The 23,345-nt window shown below is 40.3% G+C and overlaps 1 protein-coding gene across 1 annotated transcript in view; it reads right to left on the reverse strand.

Annotated features, from left to right (window-relative positions):
• The window catches only part of MYOM1 (myomesin 1), a 73,964-nt gene that overhangs the window by 49,043 nt on the left and 1,576 nt on the right, over positions 1-23,345 (reverse strand). Inside the window, exons 2-6 of the mRNA XM_082045706.1 lie at positions 20,365-20,853; positions 11,163-11,300; positions 6,612-6,822; positions 5,855-6,012; positions 458-550 (exon numbers count right to left, since the gene is read on the reverse strand). Coding sequence (XP_081901832.1) covers positions 458-550; positions 5,855-6,012; positions 6,612-6,822; positions 11,163-11,300; positions 20,365-20,792 — 1,028 coding nt within the window. The 5' untranslated portion in view covers positions 20,793-20,853. The remainder of the gene's footprint in view (positions 1-457; positions 551-5,854; positions 6,013-6,611; positions 6,823-11,162; positions 11,301-20,364; positions 20,854-23,345) is intronic.

The raw sequence follows: 23,345 nt of genomic DNA on the forward strand, positions 1-23,345 counted from the left end.
AATTTCCAGTTTGGAGGATGAATACTGTTAAAGTTCTTTCTTGTGTATAAGTGAAGACTTCTCAGTTGTGTTCTTCATTTCAGTAAGAATCAGGAACTTTTCTATATTTGAAAAACAGTTAACTGATATATTTTTACCCTGAACTAGATTTTTCTAATTCTTAACTGTATTCATGCAGCAGACAAATGGAAGAAATAATCACAAGTGTCCCACATGTCTCTGACTCAGCCATAAATGGAATAATAATTCAGATAAGTTATTCACTTAGGTAAATTGCATATCCGCTGGTAAGGAAAACCAGAACTGCTTCAACGTTTACTAGATAGCATTCACCTCATTTGTACAAACTTGATATCTCTTATCCTTACATCTCCAGGAGATACATTCACATTTTGCAGATCTCAATCTAAAGCAACATTTCAGCTTAAACTACTTGTTAAATGATCTATTCCCTTACGTGGTAATCTCCAGTGAGTGCAGCCCATATCGACTTTCAATTATATACTTGCCAGGGTGAGTCTGTACATTGATGGGCACGTTGTTTTTGTACCTATGGAAAAGCAAAGAAACAGTATGTCACAAAGGAAGTGTATAATTACATGCTTTAAAAGGTCAAGCTTGGTGTTTGACATATAAAATCAGTTTCTCGTGTTTTTCCTAGGCTAATTTTGTGGAGATACATTACATGTCTTTGGAAGCTTAACTCCTTTCTCTCTTTCTCTTTGACCCACTCCAGGTGAATTTTATTTTCTAATTACAAGGAGAAAATAGTTTTGAACAGGATGAAGATCAGTTTATACTACCATGAATTTCAGGTTACTGCTTGTTAAGGAATGGAGGAGCCACATGAGCAACATCTCAGAGTTCTGTGAGTTTCAAACAATGAAAATTCTGTAGCATCCTTACCTACTAGGTATTGTCCACATTTTGTTCGGTTTGCCTTTACAAGTATATACTATGCATGTTTTCTGGTACAAGTATTTCTTCAGGTAGGAAAAGTTTCCTGTTCAAAATTCCCAGTAAGTAATTTGAAGGAACGAACTGCTTAGTAGTGATCTGACACTGCTAATTTCAGAAATCATATAAACAGCTTGAGAATTCCAAAGCAAGAGTTCAGTGGCTCATGGTAGATTCTTCCTCACCAATCGTTGCATAAAAAGTCACTCATTCTGGACAATACATGGTATAACCAAGTAAATGGTCCAAGTGAATCATGTCTTTAGTGAGCACTAGTAATATGGAGCAAACTGGCAATAGGAGTCCAATAAAACTAAATGCTGAATTGTGTTCAGTACATTTGGAATTAATTTGAGATCTATAAAAAAATAACATTCCCTAAGATGGTGTCCTCCTTTAACATAGCTTTCCCTGTGCTCCACAAGGTAACTGGCGGGATGACCGTGCCCAAAGAGTTGTGGTGAATGGAGCCAAATCCAGTTGGTGATTGGTCATGAGTGGTGTTCCCCAGGGGGGGGCAGTTCTGTTTAATCTCTTTTTCAATGATCTGGATGAGGGGATTGAGTGCACCCTCAGTAAGTTTGCAGACAACACCAGAGGGATCTGGACCGGCTAGATCGTTGGCCTGAGGCCAATTGTATGAGGTTCAACAAGGGCAAGTGCCGGGTCCTGCACTTGGGTCACAACAACCCCATAGAGCGCTGCAGGATCAGGGAAGAGTGGCTGGAAAGCTGCCTGGTGGAAAAGGACCTGTGGGTGTTGGTCAACATCTGGCTGAATATGAGCCAGCAGTGTGCCCAACTGGCCAAAAAGGCCAAAGCACCCTGGCTTGTATCAGAAATAGTGTGGCCAGCAGGACTAGGAATGTGATCATCCCTCTGTACTCAGCACTGGTGAGGCTGCATCTTGAATCCTGTGTTCAGTCTTGGACCCCTCAATACAGAAAAGACATTGAAGTGCTGGAGAGAGTTCACAGAAGGGCAACGAAGCTGGTGAAGGGTCTGGAGCACAAGTTTGATGAGGAGCAGCTGAGGGAACTGGGGCTGTTTAGCCTGGAGAAAAGGAGGCTGAGGGGAGACCTTATCACTCTCTACAGCTACCTGAAAGGAGGTTGTAGCATGGAGGGTGTTGGTCTCTTCTCCCAAGTAACGAATAATAGGATGAGAGGAAATGGCCTCAAGTTGCACCAGGGGAGGTTTAGATTGGATATTAGGAAAAATTTCCTCACTGAAAGGGTTGTGAAGCATTGGAACAGGCTGCCCAGGGAAGTGGTTGAATAACCATCCCTGGAAATATTTAAAAGACTCACAGATGAGGTTCTTAGGGACATGGTTTAGTGCCAGAATTAGGTTAACAGTTGGACTCGATGACCTTGAGGGTCTCTTCCAACCAAAATCATTCTATGATTCTAGGTACATATATAAGGGAAGCGGAAATATAAATGATGATAGATAAAAGTATCTTCATCTCACTTAAATAAACCTTTCTCTTCATACGTCATAACAGATATCCAGCCAAAGAGCTTTGCTACTTCCTTTCAGCTTTTAATGGTCAGTTTCTTTCAGGATTTTCAGTCAGGAAAGGAAACTGGTCTGTTGTCAGTGGTGTGTCCCTCTTCACCACTTCACCAAACAAGTCAGTAAAAAGCAATTTTATTTTTACCAATAAAATTATTTATTTAATATGTCTTGAGATGAAGCTATATCCACAATAAATCTGAAAATTGCCTTTCAACAATTTCAGTGTAGTGGAATAAAAAATATTTCCCTGGCTACACATACGTGGGCACAGTAATACACTGGGATTTTTACAAGTGCCAAAGTGAGTGAAGATTATAAGGCTTAATGATCTTCATCTCAATCTTCCACTCAGCAAGATGTCTATGAAAAGAGATTCAATGCAGGGCAATATCCTCTATTCCAGTGTTCAAACAGTTGCAGAGGTGCTTGACCTCATTACAGGTCTCCTACTGCATCATCCTGACTTACATCATAGGATAATACATGGGTCCACTAAGACTAAATCCATTCGCCACCACTTTCCACCTCATCCATGCAATGGTGCCCACCAGACTAATCCACCTAGGAACATCTGGACATTTCTATATTCTCTGCAGAGTGTCAAATAGTTTAGAAAACAGAAAAACTCCATCAGCTCTAAATATTTTACAGGGAATATGAAATCCTGTGAAATGGGACTTGACTCCATAATCTCTCTAATTTTTCTTCAAAGGGTTGGGCAACACTTGGATCCTGTTGGCAGTGAGGGCATTTGGTAGCACATGGTTCTGGGCAGAAACAAGCGAAGTTAAGCAGCAGTGAGAAGACTTTAACTTCTCTTGTCTTTGTTATCAGGTTAGTAAAAAATAATTGATTCAATTGTCACTTATTTGTATTCTTCTATAGAAAGAATAGGGCTCATGTGTTGAAAGGATTGCTTGTTATTTCTGGAAATACAAATTCCAGAACAGCCAAATCATTAGCTAATGTTGGACTGAAACCTCCCACTGTCGTTATGCACTGATAGTTTATGCTTTCTGCTACTGGTTTCAAATGTCCTGGGTTTTCCATATGCTTTCTTCCAAGGGAGTCAGAACAGCTGCATTACGCAGGAAAGTTTTCTTTAGAGAAAGTTCATGAAGCTTTATAATTTATCATTAAAAGCATGAAAAGGTCTCCATTGCTTATTACAAAGAATGACTGTTTGGAATACATGACTGAAATTTAGTTAGAAATGCTGAATGAGAGCTGACAGATCCAGGTCAGCACCATTCTGTATCTCAGAGCAAAGACACCTGCTGAAATGGCTGTGAACTCTTTTTTTTTTCCATTAGTAACCTGTGGAAAACTGAAATCCCTTTGGAATTCAGAGGTATTAATGATGTATTAATTTCCATCATCCACATTTATCACTGAGATGAAAGGCTGGTTCACAGTGAGAGCAAAGACAGACAGCTGGAGTCTTGGTTAAATTACGTCAGGTTTTTGGGATAAGTTTAGTCTCATCCAAAGTGAAAATGGCCCTGCTCTCACGTTCTTGCTTACGACTCAGGTTACAGAGCTGGATGACAGCCATGAGAGTAGCTGACAATTACTTATGTCCAGCTCAGATCAGACCCAAAGGGTTTGTCTGGAATCCTCTCTAGGAGGAATGTCAAAACAAGTCACTCACAGTGCTTACACTATGGGGAAAATGTATCTGTGCAGAGCCTGGCTACCGGTTGTCATCGTCCAAGGACAGAGACCAAGTGACTTCGTGAGCATCAGCTCTGGCCTATTAATCACAGAATCACAGAATGTTAGGGATTGGAAGGAACCTCGAAAGATCACCTAGTCCAATCCCTCCGCCAGAGCAGGAACACCTAGATGAGGTTACACAGGAATGTGTCCACGCCTTTGTCTCCAGAGTAGGAGACTCCACAACCTCCCTGGGCAGCCTGTTCCAGTGCTCTGTCACCCTCACCATGAAGAAGTTTCTTCTCACATTTAAGTGGAAACTCCTGTGTCCCATTGCCCCTTGTCTTATCATTGGTTGTCACCAAGAACAGCCTGGCTCCATCCTCGTGACACTCACCCTTTATATATTTATAAATATCAATGAGGTCACACCTCAGTCTCCTCCAGACTCAGCTCCCTCAGCCTTTCCTCATAAGGGAGATGCTCCACTCCCTTTATCATCTTTGTTTCCCTGCACTGGACTCTCTCCAGCAGTTCCCTGTCTTGAACTGAAGGGCCCAGAACTGAACACAATAATCCAGATGTGGTCTCACCAGGGCAGAGTAGAGGGGAAGGAGAACCTCTCTCGACTTACTAACCACCCCCCTTCTAATACACCCCAGGATGCCACTGGCCTTCCTGGCCACAAGGGCACAGTGCTGGCTCATGGTCATCCTGCTGTCCACCAGGACCCCCAGGTCCCTTTCCCCTACACTGCTTTCTAACAAGTCGTTCCCCAGTTTATACTGATACCTAATGTACATCTTAGTAGCAATTTTAATCAAGCCCTGAGATTAAGGTTTTTAAGACAAAAAAAAACACAGAGTCCATAAACCCAAGTTTGAGTACTACTTAACAACCTGATATAGTAGACATTTTCTGTTGTCTCCACAAATAGGATCTTCACAGGATTTATTCCTAATTAATGCTTAATGCTGAACACAGGCTTCTTTATTGTTCATTTTATAAACACATTCATACATTTTATATATGCATTCTAGAAGCATCTTTTAAATTAAATAATAAGCATCGAATCTCATTTTATATTTGAAAAAATGTTATTACATATTATCTTAACAACTTGATGGTATCTGTGTAACATGAAACAGATAAGAAAGCTCAGCTCAGCAGATGGTGAGACAGTAAAGCTTCACAAGTCACTGTTAACTAAGCTAAATTCAATTCCACTCAGAGTAAACTTTAACCCAAGAGTCAAATTAGACCTTTAGCTATGACTAAGAGTATATTTTGGTATTCTTACAGTAAAGATTTTGTCGTAAGACCATTCAAATGAATAGAAAGCTTCTAATAGACTCTAAAGGTTTCAGAAGATTTGGATGCTCCTGGATCCATCTGCAGTCTTTGACTTCAAGTGATTATTATGTGTCTGCTATGAACACCCTACATCACAAGATTTCAGTTTCATGGAGATTCAGCACTATAACTGCTCAGCAGCCAATCAGCTGTTTCTTAAACAAAGCACATGTATTCTTATTGTTGTTACACAAATAATTATTTTTGCTTTTAATATTTTGCTTTCTTTTTGTACAAAGTGACTTGAAAGGTGTTTGGCAGGCCTCTGTACCTGATCATTTTTTATCAAACCTGTATCATTCCTGAAAAAACACCACATTCACTGAGATGACTTCAGATATTGCTTATGTGGTGAAATACAAACTTACCACGTAACACGGGGTGCTGGCCAGCCAGCCACGGAGCAATGAAATTTGACATTCTGCTTTTCCCAGATAGTGTGGGAACGAGGCTCGATAACAAACTCAGGAGCATGTAAAAGTTTATCTTGATTCAACTTTTTGTGGAATGCCTGAGTCTCTTCTAGCTGGAAAAGAAACATTTGATTATAAACTCCAGAAGTTATAAATGCAAACTATAAATATGCAAAAAAAGCATTTTTAAGACAACTAAAAGATACATAATTTTTATTTAAATATCCAAATAGACATACTTAATGTATTTATTTCACTTTGACACAGAAAACAATGCTTTCATCTTCAAGAGGTTCTCCTTCCAAAACATCTAGATTTGATTTGATTGAGTTTTATGGTCTCTTTTTTTCCTTAAAACTATTCTAAGTAAAATAATCCTGTGCATCTAATTAGTTTTCTTAAATACAGACTGAAAGGTGAAATGGGTCTGAAACTCAGATGTCTTCTGTACTTTTGCTCTGATGCAAAACTGTGCACCTAGATCAGCTCTGACAGACCTGCTCTCAAATCCTTCCTGCTGATGGGATCTTTCATCCTCCCAAGGTAACTGTTACAACTGGTTGGTTATCCACAGAGCTTTTGTTTTTTACTACCGTAATTGTGATTGCCGATGGTGTAAATCAGGGCCCTGTTGTGCTAAGCATGTTACAAACACCAAACAAAAATAGATCCATGTTGTTTACAGCCTATGTGTTCATTTCTACTCTTTTACCGTTTTCTTCAGGGCCACGCGCTCAGCAGACTCCCGGATTGCTACTTTCCGTGATTTTTTTTCGTGGTGTTCCTCTTCAGAAGTTGACTTGGCCACTTTGCTGACACTGACTCCTTCCCCTGTGGCAAAAAGGTTCCTCTTGGCAACATATGCAGCACTTTCTTTAATTCTTTCTTCTTCCGTGTCTGTGATCCCGCTGATACTCACTTCTCTGAAAGAATTTTTAAAAATCAGAATCCCATTGAAAAATTCTGAGAACATGTTCCATTTATACTTTCTATCATAATAGCCAAGTACAGTGGCCAACAGCCTTTGAAAATTAATTTCTGCCATTACAGTCTCAAATGTCTTTAAAGAAGAAACAGGGAACGGTACTGCAGAATGACTAGTTCACTGTCTGAAGTCATGGCTGTTTTCAGTGCCTCTCTGTATAACTACACCATACACATTTTCAGCTTAACCATTATCTTGCTGTGGTTTTATATATCCGTTGCTATAAAGATTAGTGTAAGGCATAGCCACTGATCTTAGGTTATCGACTTATGGCCACAGCACTCATAGTAACACTACCAAAGGGGCAGGAGATAATCATAGCTGCATAACAATGTCATCCTTTGTAATTTATACAAAAAAGCTCATTACTGTATATCACAAATGTTCTCTTTATTCATAGAAAATTCAACCCTGCAATGTTTGTAGGATGACTGTTCTTCCAAATGTTTTCAAGAAGATTATTAAGAATTTTCTTGAATCACCCTCCTTGGGATTTCTACAAAAGTGGGATGCAAAGAACGCTTACTCTTAATGGGCCTAATCCTATTTGCACATGCACATGTGGAAGTACTCTGTTGTTTTAGCAGTGCCAGGACATTACAGCTGCTGTAGTAATGCATATATAGTGAGAGTTTCTTGATGTAAGGAGAAGCATTAATAACGTTCTGCTGAGTTTAGTTACGTTAGGGTTACATTAGATGGCACACTGAAAAGAGCGTCTGTTTAAGTTCTCGTTAAGTGCTGTCTTGCAAATAGTCTAGAGAAAGCAGCCTCTGTTCAATTCCAGAATGCACCCAAGCACAGCCTCTCTATTTTATCATAAAACGCTACTACTCCTACAAAGCAAAATTATTAGAATGATTTTTTTTCCGGTTTTCTTTAAGATTGCTAGTATTACGTGCCTAATAGCACAACTCAACATCCAAGAAAATTTGGATCCCAGCCCATAATTAACTGTCCGGCCCTTTATTTTTGGGCTACAGAGTCAGTTCAGTGAGTCGCAAGACAACCAAGAAATGGAAAGTGCTGTAAACTGAATTATGCATAAAAATTGCTCAAAAGACTAAAAAACTTACTTAACAACCTAGAGCTTTGACCTCCCTCATTTGTTCAAACTCTACCTCGAACTTTTTGTGTTTCGGGTTGCTTTAACAGAAAGATCCTTAAAAGTATCAGTGAGATGACTGATTTCCTTCACTTAGGCACGTCAGCTTCCCCCATAAATATCATCTGAAGCTACAGAGATATGACAGAGATTTCTAGAGACAATTTAAAAAGCTCAGTTTAAAGAATATGAATGTAGCTATCTACATTCAGTTTAAACAACTCAGTAGCATTTTCCTTCAAAGGCAAGCTGACATGATTTCCTTCTTAATTACTGCACAGTGTGGACCCACTCCTCAAGGTATAAAGCATCTTCTGGGAGCTGCTGAATATCCTCAGACTAATATAGGACTCAGCCCAGTCATCTGCAGTAGTGGTCCCCAGATGCTTTTAATCAACAGTATTAAATATTTAGATTTGCTAATCATTTCTTCTTGTTATAATCTTCAGATAAAGCGAAACATGTTCCCTGAAATGATGAATGCATCAGAAGCAGCATATAGTATCATTTAAAAATTTATTCTGCAGTCAAGTCTCGGAGGTTTCAGTAGAAAACACTTTTCAAACAGAAACAAAGGGGTCAAACCCCAAAGAGCACACAGAAACTATTATTTAAAGGATATCTGCCATCTGCAGTACTTTGGCATAGGTTGATCAGTTGTTGCAAATAGTTCTATGAGCCTTATCCAGTGTCTTTAGCACTTATGATATTAAATCAAGCTCTGGGTGTTCTATTATCTAGAATACTGGCTGACTGTCCTTAATTTTATCTTGCAAGGTTTAGGCTAGCTGTTTAAGAATGGTCATGAAGTGAATAATCTGAGTGAGGGCATTTTTTACAGCAGAACCTGAGGGCTCCAAAATAGAACCAAATAATGGAAATGGTGACAGGGTGCTGAAGGTCGTCCAGCAGCATGGGCAAGAGCAAGAGCTCCAAAGAACCCATAGAGATCTGACCTTTCTAAATAACTATTCCTTGTAAAAGCTATCTGCCCTTGGGAAACAATACATCAATTTCACAGGGGAATTTGGGAATGACATATAACGTGCACATGGTTCAATGGGCTTCAGCTGTTATCTTTCAAACAAAAATAAATATCTGACAGGAATGTGGCATGCAACTTCCACAGTCTTGGCAAGTGGTCATGAACATGATGCCAACAGAAAAAAAAAGAGCCTAAAAGAGATACTCCAACCATTCCATTCCATGTTGAGTAGTGCACCCTAATGAACATCATATGCCCTTTTAATTTTATTTTTTTTTACTACTTAAACAGATATTTGGGTCATTTCAGAGGCACAAAAGCACACACAGCTTCCTGAGTTGCCATATAGAAAAAGTAAGATTGACGCTAACAACAGTAAGAAGAATAGTGACGAAGATGTAAGTATCCAACAATATCTTTTGATGTAGGATCCTAAAGTATTGCACAGACACAAATAACTGAAGCTACACACCATCACACTGAGTTAGATATTACTGTATTCATTTTACAAAAAAACCCCACAACAACAACCAAACAACAAAAAAAAACCCTCTTATTTGTTAACATTTGTTAAGATCTTAACCTGATATTTTAAGATCACAGGGGCCTGTAAAAAAGCTAAGAACATCATCCAGGAGTACTGCCATTAGTCATGATTTTCAGCTACTGAAAAACACTATAAATTTTACTTCTGTAGACTCTAAAGACAATATAAAGGGAGTATATTTGTGTTTGAGGGAATGGGAGACAAATAATGGTGACCTGCAAATCTATTGCTATGTAAGAAGAATCACTGGGTGAAGTGCAAATGTAATGAGAAGCCTTGAGAATATGTTACCTCAAGTTTTGTGTGAGACATATTTATGTATTTCTATCACAGAAGATACAGCTGAAACTCTGAAGAAATTATTTTAAAATGCAACAGCGTGTGCTTCTGAATGCTAGTTGGATCAAAGAGCAGTGAATCTAACAAAGAAATGTACACGGGTTGAGAAAAAAATTACTCTGGGGTAGTGGGAGGCAAGTAATAAAAACCGAAACTGCTGGTCTCATCACAAAAGCATCACAAACGTACAAAAGGCCAAAGCAATAACATCTCCCACTGGCAAGATGGAACTCAGTTTCATGTGAACATGGAACAGGCTGCCCAGGCAGGTTGTGGAGTCTCCTTCTCTGGAGACATTCAAAACCCGCCTGGACGCCTTCCTGTGTAACCTCATCTAGGTGTTCCTGCTCTGGCAGAGGGATTGGACTAAATGATCTTTTGAGGTCCCTTCCAATCCCTGACATTCTGTGATTCTGTGAGAGCATAAGTTTGGACATAAAGAATTGACTTCAGGTGTTGATTAAGCAGTAGGCAGAAAAGCACTGCGTTCCAGAAACAGCTTGGAAGTGTCCCATGAAAAACACTGTGGTGCCGAAGAAACACAAGTTGAAGGAAGGTTTCTGTTCAACTCCTGGCCTCCAATCAAGAACCAGTTTTCCAGGGCACACCCCAGTATGTATTAATCTGAATAAGTGACTATGCTCAAACTGTCAGAGACTCCTAATAAAATCAGTATGCCATGCCCCAAAAAGAGCAGAGGAGCCTCCTTGCTCATGTCAGTTCTGGCTTCCACATAAAGTTCACATTCAGCTTTACTGAGGACACTGCTGCAGTAAGACCTATTACATCAGTAGTAACCATGTAATAAATACCACCAACACGTGAGACCAGTGTGAATCATTATGGTGATTTAAGAAAGTATTTGGTTTAACTCCAGGTTTTCCCTGTGCTAGGACAAAATATCAGCACATCATTTCATTGTTTCTATGTTTGATGCTTGGTAGGAGACATTGAATTACAGAACAAGTCTTCAGAATGAAAGAATAAGCTGAATAATGTTGACAACATGCTTGTCCAGTTCCCAGTAAACCAGGTTATAATAATATCATAATTTCATAGAAAGTGGCCCTGACAACATGTTCAAAACAAAGTCCGGAGACCTAGGTTTGTTTGTCCTGGCTCTGGATGCTCAGTGTCTGGTTTTCTGCCAGACAAGTTGGCTTTTCTTTGTCTTGTTATCCCTCACGCGAAGTCAGTGTTGAGATCCAGGAGTGTAAAAAAAACATTAATGGACTAGTTACTTTGTAATTTGCTAATAAAATATCAGAAATAACATACTGAACAAAAGGGAAATGAACATACCGTCCTGTGAATATGGGCACTGAGTAGTCTATGGCTTCATTCTCTTTGTCCTCAGATACCAAATTCTGTTTTGCTCTCTTCGCTTTGGGACTCATCTTATAGGACTGATCTTCAATCATTAAATTGGAATCTTTCAGTCTAAAACAAAAATAATATTGTTACATTCAAAAGAGAAGCTGTTAAGAAACACTTCAAAATAAGATTAAAGTACTAAATTCTTTTGCTGTCTGTTGTTTGATAAGCAAGAAAATTTCATTTTCAATAGCCATGGTTTCAGAGTTGTTAAACACATGACTAAATGCACTTTTAAACAACCTTGGCATTACAAATACAACACTGATGCCCCTTGATATTAAATCTAAATAGAGAAAATAAACCTGGTAGCAATGCACATTTAATAGCTCCTTGGTTTGTGATTTGGAGAGTTTGTATACCCAGTTTTGGTAGATCCTGAAGTCAGAGACTACTGAGTAATTCTAAAGGTTGTATCTGAAACTATAACCTCTACTTTTCCAAAATTTACAGTCCTGAAGTTGTTGGGTCCCCAAACAAAATGTTGATGTGCAAATATATTCAAAGCAATAACGTCTTTCAATCTCTCTACAGAAATCACAGGATGGTGTATTGCTCAGTAACCAGCGTTGCCATTCCCACTGCTCTCCTGAACCACCTCAACCCATTGAAAACTGAGAGCTGAGTGAAGTAACACTGTTTATCATAGCACAGATAGATGGAGAGTGAGTGGAAAGAAAGAAGAGCAAACCAAATGGAACTCTTCCTTTCCCCACCAGCCTGGGAGGGATTCTGAATAATGTGAAGCATATTTGAGGCAGTCATTTTGGGTTCATTTTTAACATGGTTGCAAATGGTGTTAAAAAAGCTCCAAATGCCTCCGTCCTCCTTTCTCAATGCAACACATTTATAACTCCCAGCTCTATGGAATACTCTAATTAGCTGTCAGCCTTTTATAAATCCCCAAAGTGTCTATTAATCTCTGTCTCAACATTGCCAAGGGAAATCATATGTGAGTTTGCATCTGGTCTGGAGAATTGTCTACACAGCGTAAGCTTACTGCTTATGTGCACAGGTACAGGAGCAGAATTAAGGCACGTGGTTTCCCAGCAAGGGTCATTAGCCCAGGCATGTCCCATTAACATCGCTAACCTGCTTCCCGTACCCTTCCTGTACCTTAATCTGGTGTCTGTTTGCAGAATGCTGTACACATATAATCAGAACTCATGCTAGTGCTGAGCCCCTGAGATCGTTAGACATGAAATGTAAGTTTGCAGATATATACTTGGGCTAATGTTTTCCTTAGGCTGCAGTCCTGCCAAAGTACCAGGCTCCAGAGGTGCCACCAACACAAATCATACCAGGAAGAGTTCTTAATTTCCAAAATATGTGTTAACAATCGATCTGTGTGAGATTGTGTGTGTGAGATCACATGGGTTCAGTTTCATTCTCCCATCTTTCCTTCCTTCATTTCTTTGTGCCCATCTCTTTGCTCAGACTGAGTTCTCTCCCTGCCCAGCGCCTGTTAAATCAGTCTCCCATTCTCTACCTCTCTTAATGGCTTTCTTACTGTCATCTCCTCTCCTCCTCCTTCTAGTTCCTTGCCTGATCCTCACACCCCCTCCCACACCTGCTTTCCAGTCCTCATCTCTTTGCCCTACCACTCCCAGCATAGTCAGTAAGAGTTTCCCTTCCTTTCTGTTTAGTGCCCATCTCATTAGACTCGACTGTGTTTGGCTTGCATGGCATCGCAGTGAGGCAGTCCTCTCCTCTGTGCTCCCCAGGTGCCCACTTTGTAGCCAGTGTCACCAAGCCTACAACACCACAGCCAAGACAAACTCATTACGGGAGGTAAAAGCAAACTTGCACTGGTTCTCCTTCCTTCCTCCTCACCCTGTACCCTGGTTTCCATGCAAACAAAAGTGCCCACACTGCAGGACTGGGGCTGAGGTTTTACCACGGCAGGCACTGCTGGGTCAGCCAAGGCACAGACTGAGTCTATGGGAGAGAGGAACTCTCTGCTCCAGGGTCTGATGCCAGGCGCTGCCCAAGGTGGCCAGGGAGGGAGTCCAAGGGAGGCAGATCCAGCTTTAGGGACAGAAATCCCAGCAGCAAACACTTGGAAAGAGCCCAGGCAGAGTGAAATAAAAGGGAAGAGATGGAGAGAAGCAGATTATGCAGCAGCCTTGCTGCTGGGTTGGGCAGTAATGTGGTGCAATCACTACAGTCAGCTACAAATGCATTGTTGTCAAATAAATGGTGAGAAACATTAAAGGCAAACTGGATCCTTCATGTTATTGCATGCTTTGGTTTGCCCCTGTATGTATGTGCTCATGACCAGTGTCCTGGTTTTGTTAAAAACAAGTTTCTCTTTCAGTGAATTTTGCCTGCCAGCTAAAGCCTTCATATTAACTGCATTTTCCTGGAGAACCAGACACGTGTTTTGGTAAACCTAGCAATGGAATGCAAACATATTGATAAGCACGGATGGACATCTCATGAGAGGGGCGACGAGAAACAAGTGACCAAGAAACTGACCAACTGTGTATAACATTCCATTCACGTGAATACTTCATATAAAAGTGGGAGATCATGAGGATCTCGTCCCTTTTCCCTTTTGCCTTTGCTTTTTCCCTTCTGCTTATGGCCGACCTTAGGAGAGGACCTTGCTAGTCGTCCCTGCGAACTGAGGCCTAGTGACAGACTGAATCCAGCTCCGGTTGGCTGCAGAGTCTAATCCAGGACTTTGGTTGCCGGCTCTGCAGTTGCTGAGACTTTCAAGATTGGTTTTGTATATTTTGTATTATTTTCTCTATTCTTATTAGTAGCATTAGTAAAACATTGTTAATTTTTCCAACTCTCTTCTCTCTGTCCTTCTTTTCCTCCCGATCGCCTGTGCTGAGTGGGAAGGGGGGAGAGGGAGGGGCAAAAAGGGGGAAGTGGGGGGGGAGAGGAGGTTAACAATACATCTGCCAGGGTTTTATTGTCACCCCACAATCTTAACCCTCGACAACCAGAAAAGCACCTTTCTAGATGTCTTCTTCTGTCCCTTTTCTGGAAGGGGCAGCTGCAATGAAAGTAGTGCTGCCTTTTAAGAGTAAGGGTTGAGTCCTGATACTTCATAGTGGTACAGAGGAGCGAGCACTCAGCTATCAAAAGCAGAGATGATAACTGTGAGATTAGTAATTCGATCTAAGTGGATCCTGTAATTGTCTGCTGTTCTCAGGTTGCTAACACAACACTCAAATCAATTTACTTCAGTTGTTTTCTTTTCCAAAAACTTGACCTGACCAAGCAGAGCCCCAGTGAGAAGTGTTTCACTGAATAGTACCAATGGTGCTTTTAGACCAGTTTACTATTCCAGCAATGGTTAAGAGAAGGTAAAAAGAAAGCTTATGTAGACAAATATTTCCCCTGAAAAATCCTTTTTTGGTTTCCAGCAAATGCCTCGTACATCCTGAGCCAGAGGTTGTATCCTGGCTGTAGCAGTGAGCTTACAATTTATTTATGTATGAATATGGCACTTTCTTTTGAACCTGTTTTAATCTGCAACTTTATAACGTATTTTGTGCTTACAGGTTTCTCTGCATGAGAAATAGTGAAAATTTTTTCCTTGTTCACTGTCTGCACATCTTTCCGTGTTTTATACATTAACATTACACGTTCACGTTTGCCTCCTTCCCAAGGTAAGAGCCTCAGTGTCTTACCTTCTCTAGGCAGAAGGTATTCCACACCTCCCACTACCCTCCTTGCTGATCTCTAACCCTTCTCTAGTTTCAGACTGTACTTTTTAAGATGAGAAGAACTGCACTTAGTACTTCAGCTATACTGACACAACATGCTCTCTCTTTTATTTTCACTTTCCCTCACAGCTGTTCTGAAATTTCAGGTTGCATCCTGACCACATCAGGGCATCCAGCTGGCGTTTTCTGAGAGGTAACCAGAGTAACTCCAGAATCTCTTTTTAGAATTGCACTGCATAAACCAAGAGATGAAATGAATGAGTTTTAAGCAGTGGAAAATGTTTCTCTTTTCCAAATCCTCCTATTGTCTGCTTTTGTTCAGACAGAGCTGTGAGGAGCCTAGTAGGAATGCATTTTCAAATGAAGAGCTTTGCATGGGAAAACAAATCAGTCACTATTTCTATCATGGTTTATTTCCCTGTTTTCCTGTTTGTTATTACTATTTCTTCCTCTCCAACACAAAACCCAAACCCGGCCCATAACCATTATTTAGGTAGCCTGAAGGAGGACACTGCTTTCTTGAACCAGATTCTACAATCTTGCCCTTTATTTTAAAATGTTCCAACCTTTTACCTGATATGTGGAACAGAATCTCCCCGGAGGAGAAGGAGCAGGGTATCAGTGTTCTCTAGTTTCACAGGGAGGAACAGTATCATGACCTTTTAACAGCTTTCAGTCTCATTTGATATGCCCAGCTAGCATATGTACGTTTTTTTCCAGGTCAGATACTATCTGTACAGCCTTATCAGGGTTGGTGACCCAAGACTGCTGTCCTCATTTCTTAATGGTTTTCAGCACGTTAAGATATCAATGCCAGCATTTTCCTAGTTTCTTGGTAGAGTCACTGAATTGGAAGTAGCGTGAGTGTAAATGCTAAAGGCACAGGTGTTGCCCTGCAGAGATGTAAAAACCAGATTGCCATTAATAGCTTTTCCCTCTAGCCCAACAGAGGAACTAAATACAACAACAACATGCAGGGCCACTAAAAGTCCCAATTAGAGGGTTTGTTTTGATTATTTTTCTCAGATAGAAATGCACTTTAATATGTTGGCACTGCCCTCATTCCTGTGCCTGAAGGGACAGATTTCCTGCCCTGCACAGAGTCTGTGCCCTGTGGATGTAGAAATGTGTTCTAGGAGTGGACCACAACACCTTATTCCTTAGTTATTCCACCCCTGCATGAAAAGACATCTATAAGCTCTTTTACACCTCTATAAAATAATGTATCTTGTCCTTAGCTTGGTTTTGTTAGGTCTCTCACTTTATTCCAACAGCAGGAAGGGATGCATTTGTTATACACAATAGCTGTGCCAGCTGTATCTGCTGGAGGAGCTCCATTAGCCAAGAGGCATTTTCCAGGCTCCCTTTCCAGCAGCGGCTTCTTTCCTAATATGCAATGTTTGAATTTACTCATCGTAAAGAGGAGAGAGTGGATTGGCAAACCCAGTTACAGGATGGGGGGGGAGGGAGAGGAAAAGGATTTTCAGAAGAGAACCCTTTAGAGCCAGTTTCTAAAGATAAGAGGCATTCTCTGGTGACTATATTCATTTAAAGTTCTGACAGATTTGTCACAGGTCCAGGCAATATCGCTGGCAAGAATCACACTGTTCCGTAACAGAGCTTCCACAACAAGTTTTTTTAATGGGGAATTGTTTCCACATAGCAGGTCTCCTTGAAACAATTTCCATGCTTGGCTATGACGTTTGGAAGTCACCTTCTTAACCCTTACGTATCATAAACGAAAGGATGAGCAGTGCCAAGATCATGGTCTTCTCGTGTTTCTTAAAGTGTATTATTTACTCAGCCCTGTCCTGATCCTGGTTACAATATTGTTCAGAAGAGCATTCACTCTTACTCTCTGGCAGTGTAATTAATCACAAGTTAGTAAGGCCTCTTCCCTCTCTCTGCCTGGTTCACCTGAGTTACACCATGTCTTCTTTGCTATTTCGCTTGACCTGCAAAATATATGCAAATGCCTGAGCCACACCAGTAGCTTCTGTTTTCTCTCTAAGCAAGTCTCTGTCCCATTTGGTGGCCAATAACCTGTCTGTGACACAATGGAATTATCTGATGCTGCTGATCAGGAAAATAACACAGGGACAAGCAAGTTTGAGCAAAGGCAAATGACTGAGCTTCCAAAAAAAAAGAGGTAAGCAGGTTTAATCCGTCAGTCCCATCTGACAGGCCTGTAGTGCTATAAGCAGCTTTGGCAGACCTGACTCAAAGCTTCTCAGAAGCACATGGACGATGGAGCAACGCCATGTGAAGAAAGTTCTCCTGCAGGATCCAACTTGCCCACACCAGCAGTCCCCAGGGACAGGGCAGGGAAGAGAATGGGTGGCCACAACAATTGATTCTGGGAGAGAGCTGCCACCCCTTGCCTGTACAGACCCTGCCCACTCTTTGAGGAATGAGAACACCCTGCTTCTCCCGGCTCTGCGGAGGCCGAAGAAGCCATATTCAGGTAGAGGTGGCCCCATGAGCTGGTATAGAGCAGGAGGTGTGAGGTGGCAACCTGTACACTGTGATACTCACTTTCTTTTAGGAGCCCAGAGCTTTGCAGCTTTGGCAACCTGTACTCAGCAAAGCTGCAGGCTTCTTTACTTGCTCTTGGTTTTGCCAGTTTTCATTTCTCTACTTTTACTTCTTCAAGCTGTCATGGTGTGAAGAAGGCTTGAAAAGTGGGGAAGGGACATCCCACTTGCAAAGGGAGCCATTTTTGTCCTCTTGAAAAGCAAGCTGCATCTTCTTCAAGCTGTTTATGTCTCTGCTCTGGGCATGTTTTCTACTTGAGCGAGGCTCTAATGTCAGAAAATTTGGTTCAGGTCAAGGTCTTTCAGGTTCACTTGTCCCTAGTCCTTCTCCACAGCTTTCCCATGATTAATTCCTCACATAGCACTAACTGCATGTCAACACTGTCACTTTATGAACACTCTCTTCTGTATGGTGTCTACAGAAAAGGATGAGAATTAAACTATGCAGGTATAGTAAAGTTTAGCAGAAGTTATTTTAGGTAAAAATAAGAAGTGACTGGAATAAAAGTTTAGGATTTTAGTAGTATTACTTTTCTTCTTGGGCTTAAAAGGGTTCATCCACAAATCTATATCCATTTTACATAAATGTAGATTTGATATTAAAATCCAGTGATATGCAATAATCAATTGTTAGCTGAAGAATTTTATCTGGATTTGGATTAATGTGTGCATTCAGGTTTAAAGCAACCACCACAGCTGTAGATCATTTAGATACATTTCAATTCAGGGCCTTTTCTATGTTTTGGAATCAAAAGTTTTTTAAGACTTTTTTTTTTTTCCCCCTACGTCGTTCCTTTTATACAGATGAAATCAGAAAGTCTTTGATTTACTCAATTTATTTTAGCAACACTTTTTGTCTCTACATTATCCCTTGAAGTGTCCTGGGCTATCTGGGGAATATAGTGCAAACTTGTAAAGAATTATTTTAAATTGGCACTACATCTAACCAAATAGTCTCATTATTTGTTCTGGTTTACCTCTTGCAAATTGCAGCAAAAGAGGCTGCAAAAACCAAACAAATATCAACACAGAGGCTGTATTAACCATAAAAATAGGTTAAATACTGAGGTCATAATTTAGAACTGTATTCTCTCATGTTCTAATTAAGTTTTGTGCAAGAGACATAGCTCTAATCTCCTGAGTCCTAGTATTACATAGCAGCACAGAATTTCTCAAACATCCAACACAAGGACAGGATCACAGAAAAAAAGAAATTACAGCTAAGACATTCTCGTGTCTAATTACCGGGATAGTACATCAACTTGTTGGCAACTCTTGTACTACAGAGCAGCTTGGAAGTATCACCAAATATACAAAAGCTGTTCTCTCAAACAAAACCTCAGGGAACCTGGAAATGCTTTAGGTTCTCTCCCAGTTAAGCATTTCCATTTCCTTTACTATTACTTTGCTGATGGTAGAGGAGCTCTTGGTGAGAATACACAGGTTTCAGAAGAAACTCATCTGACAAACCAGGGTAACGGGGACTCGGAAGCAGGTTTTTTTTACTATCATTTTTTGCAACTTCAAGTCATGGTCCCATTTCTTATGGGAACATTTTTTATAAGAAGAAGGGGGCTTTGGGTTAGGGTCAACAATAGCATGTAGCCACAGCTGTCTCACTGCAGACATTTGGAATATCTTCCCCTACCCAACTCTCTCTGGAAACATAACCCTCAGTCCCAGCATCTCCAGTTTACTTCCCTTCATCAACAGGTTATAAATCAGCTTCTCTCTGCTGCACTCAGTGGTTAATTATTTGCACAAGTGAACTTGTTTCAACAGCAAAGAATGGATGTTACCGAGCCCAAAACAGTGAAGTATTCAAGTCATTCATCTGGGCTCTAACAGCCTGAGGTTCAAATTCCTGAACAGACCCTGGTAAATAGAGCTTCGACCCTGAACTTCTTGAAAGCCAAGTGTAGGCTTTAATCACAAGGTATTGTGTATTGCAGTACAGGTAGTCTTTCCCTCAGTGATTTTGGCCAACATTCCATCTTCATCTACAATCCTTGGAGGCCATTCCGTTTTCAAAATCTAAATTTTCTAATGGACAAGAGTTGATCAGTTCTGCTAATAACACTCTAACTTAATATATCAGCTAGCAGATGTTTTGGGCTATAATTTGTTGATCATTTTCTCTCCTGCTAACAGCTGCTCTGGTCTTAATTTAATACTCCCCTCATTTCTGTAAATCTCTGAGATACATATAAATAATGTTATGCTATTATATCTAAAATATTCTGCTAATCTAACTGCTTGAGCAATATTTGTTATCTTAATCAGACAAAAAACATGGCAGCTAAGCATAGCTGCTCTTCTAGTGCGAGATAAACACTTCAGGGTATTCCTACTTTCAAAATAGTACACCTCAACCACTAAACAGTGTGAAAATTTCAACTTCTTAAAACACTTGGCATAAAAGTGAAACCATTAGGCCAAAGAACGATTGTTTAATAATATATGGACATGTCAGCTCAAGCGTGCATGAATGGCTCTAAGTTCTTATACTGCTCCAACCCAGACAGAAAAGAAACAGACTCAAACCAAAAGCTATCTCAACACTGCATATTAAATTCGGTTGTGCTAATACGGCTAAGCCAACTTGGTAGTATAGGTGGCTCATGCCTGACCAGTTTGAAGCGTGAATATCTCATCATACAGCCACATCAGCATTGCCAGTGCCCTTCTTATGCCGATCCAACCATCACACATGAATTAGTCCAACAAACTAAGGTGACCACAGTCCTTCCCATTGCCAAAGCCAAAGGAAAACACAACGCCTGGAAAATACATCAACGCCAAGTTACAGAGACAATTTCTGTGGAAGAGGAGGAGAATGTTACCATTGATTTCAAGGGGAGGTAGTTGGACATTTTTGTTTCAGAATATTGTTCCAAAGACGGATTTACTTACCCGAGACTGTAGGCCTCAGATCCCAGCCTGTAGGCTGCAGCTAGCTTGTTGATGGATTCGGATCCACGGCTGTAGGCAGCTGAGCTCTTGCTGAGGGACTCAGAGTCAAGACTGTAGGCAGCTGATCTTTTACTTTGTGCGGCAGAGTGATCATAAGCTGTAGATCCATAGCTGTAGGCTGCTGACTCAAGGTCATAGGCTGAAGAGCCATGACTATATGCTGCTGAAGAGTCAAGGCTGAAGTCTGCTGCAGATGCATGGCGATAGGCTGCTGAGCCCCTGGCGTAAGCTGTAGATCCTTGAGCATAGACAGCAGATTTGCTCTTTGTTTCCTTTTGGTACTGGCTTACAGTCGACTGCAGCGCTTTATGGCGGTACGCACGGTCATAGTGCTCGTGGTGTCTTTGGTAGAAAGGTAAAGACATCATGAGTGTCTTCTGATTTTGTTTTTACTGCACGTTTCTGAATGTAAATATAACAGGACAGTGTCTGGAAAAGAACAGATCAAATATAAAGACACGTCAAAGAAACTCCTGATTGAGCATACAAATAATATAGAAAATAGAAGCTAACACAGAACTTAAAACTTCAAAAATCTAAAATCAAACACAATAAATGTAGGGTTATCTTTTTATGGTGTATTGTAGACTTTGAGATACGTTTGTATTTAACTTTCAAGACACTAATATGTCATTTATCAGGAGCACAAAATCTTGCACTATTGTGTCCATCCATTTGCCGTTGGCCTCCCTGTTACTGCAAATTACTGAAGGTTTACATGCTCAACTTCTCCACTCATTACTGCCAACTAATCATAGAATCATAGAATCTTTCTAGTTGGAAGAGACTATCAGGATCATTGAATCCAACTGTGAACCTAACTCTAGCACTAAACCATGTCCCTAAGAACCCTGTCTAAATGCCTTCTAAACACCTCCAGAGATGGTGACTCCACCACTTCCCTGGGCAGCCTGTTCCAATGCCTGACAACCCTTTCTGTGAAGAAATTTTTCCTAATATCCAATCTAAACCTCTCCTGGTGCAACTTGAGGCCATTTCCTCTCTTTCTATCACTTGCTACTTGGGAGAAGAGCCCAACCCCCTCCATGCTACAACCTCCTTTCAGGTAGTTGTAGACAGTGATAAGGTCTCCCCTCAGCCTCCTTTTCTCCAGGATAAACAGCCCCAGTTCCCCCAGCCGCTCCTCATAATCACATTTTTTTGTGCTCAACCTCTTCAGAGACAGTGTAAATTTTTTTGTTATATTACAAATGAGAGAATAAAGTAATAAATTATTTTAAAAGGCATGAGCAATTCCAACAGGGCTATTCAGTACTTGTCAGGCTGAAATAAAAATATATGAACATTTCATTCATTTTTGTAATAAAATTTTCAGATTCAATTTAATAATCCCTTTAATATTTTAACAATTAATTAAAAACATTAAGATTGAGAAGGATGTCACCTTTTTCTATAAACATGTATGATATTGATCATTGTGTGATACCAGATATCCATTTAAAATGGCTTATCATAATTTTACAGTGCAATCAGGGATATAGTCTACATGCAATGACTCAAATAATATCATGCTCCTCCATCCAAGTGACATTTTTTTAACCTAGAAAGTCATGTTCAAGATCATTAATAAACTTCCCCCAGATGAGATCCCCATGTAAGTTTTTCTTTGCGTAGTCTTCGATAGATTGTCATGCAGTCAGTCAGAGTAGGAAATTTGATCAGGTGAGAAGTAGTTCCCCTCTCAAAATGGAATGTGAGTTGCGTGCAGAAAGGATTCCCTTGGGTTTTTTTCGGCTGGCAATTCAGTGTTTGTTTTGTTATTGTTCTATTTTGCTGTTATTAAAACAACTCTTCTCTGACATGCAAGCTCGCCTCTGCTAATCCCTGTGAAAACCTTTCTTTCTCCTAGCACTGGTGGTCTTAGAACATGGCTTCCATTGTCCCTGAAGAGGTGCCTGCTTATGAGTAAAAATGAGCTCCAATGGGGGAACATTCAGAAGAATTTAAAGATCCCAAAACAATAGTAGAAGGTATTGTGGTGCGGATTTGGGGGTTTGGTTGGTTGGTTTTTCGTTTCGTTGGGGTTTTTTTTCTTTTTTTAATATCACTCACAACAACAGGAGACTTGTTCTGCTTCTGATTTTGTTCATGTTAGTGAAACAACTTACCTGACATTCTGATATAAAATGCATTTACACAGCTGGAGTGTAATCTCAGTTTCATGAAAATAGATATTTTTTTTTCTCCTGGTCTTTATGCTGCCTAGATTTCAGTCCATGGCTTTTTCTTTAGTAGTTTGTTCAGAGAGCAAGTCAACAAATTGCAAACTATTCTCTTTGGTAACTGCCCACATACTCACCCAGACTCAGGCAAATTACAAAAAAGTTTCAACTTCCTTATATTTCAGGTGTCTCTCAAGGGTACTGCCCTTTGTATGATGACAGATCACTTGTTTGCAGGAAGTCAACAAGAAAGAAATTAAGATGTCTTTAAGTATGTACAAGAAATTGCTGATATCCTGAGCACAGTGAAACTATGACTTCAGTGAGACTAGGTTATCCATTTACCTTATTTTTACCTGAGGAAGGGGGAGGAATGGCAACAAGCATTAGCCTTTTGTTCTCTAGGGCAAAAACTGGTGTTCCTCTTTAATCCCCTTATTTATCCTGCTAGCTATTTTTTCATATAAGTCTAAAGAACACAACTATTCTGTCTGTTATCCTTGTTTTGAATACCCATCAATGTTTTGTCTTGTTGTCTATTTCACTTTGTTGGCTTTCAGTAGTACGTCATTTCTCTTAATTTGCCTAGTTTCAGAAGATTTCTTCTCCATTTTTCTTCATTGTTTTCTCTCCCAGCTCTGTGAAGCTAAGTTTAGGGTTGGAAGCCATCATGAACTCTGCTGAGCGAAGTTAAGACATGCAGATGAGTCTTATTTTGCACTCTGAAGGGGAAAGAAC

The sequence above is a fragment of the Streptopelia decaocto genome, assembly GCF_964273445.1.
Source record: "Streptopelia decaocto genome assembly, chromosome: 2".
Lineage (NCBI taxonomy): Eukaryota > Metazoa > Chordata > Aves > Columbiformes > Columbidae > Streptopelia > Streptopelia decaocto.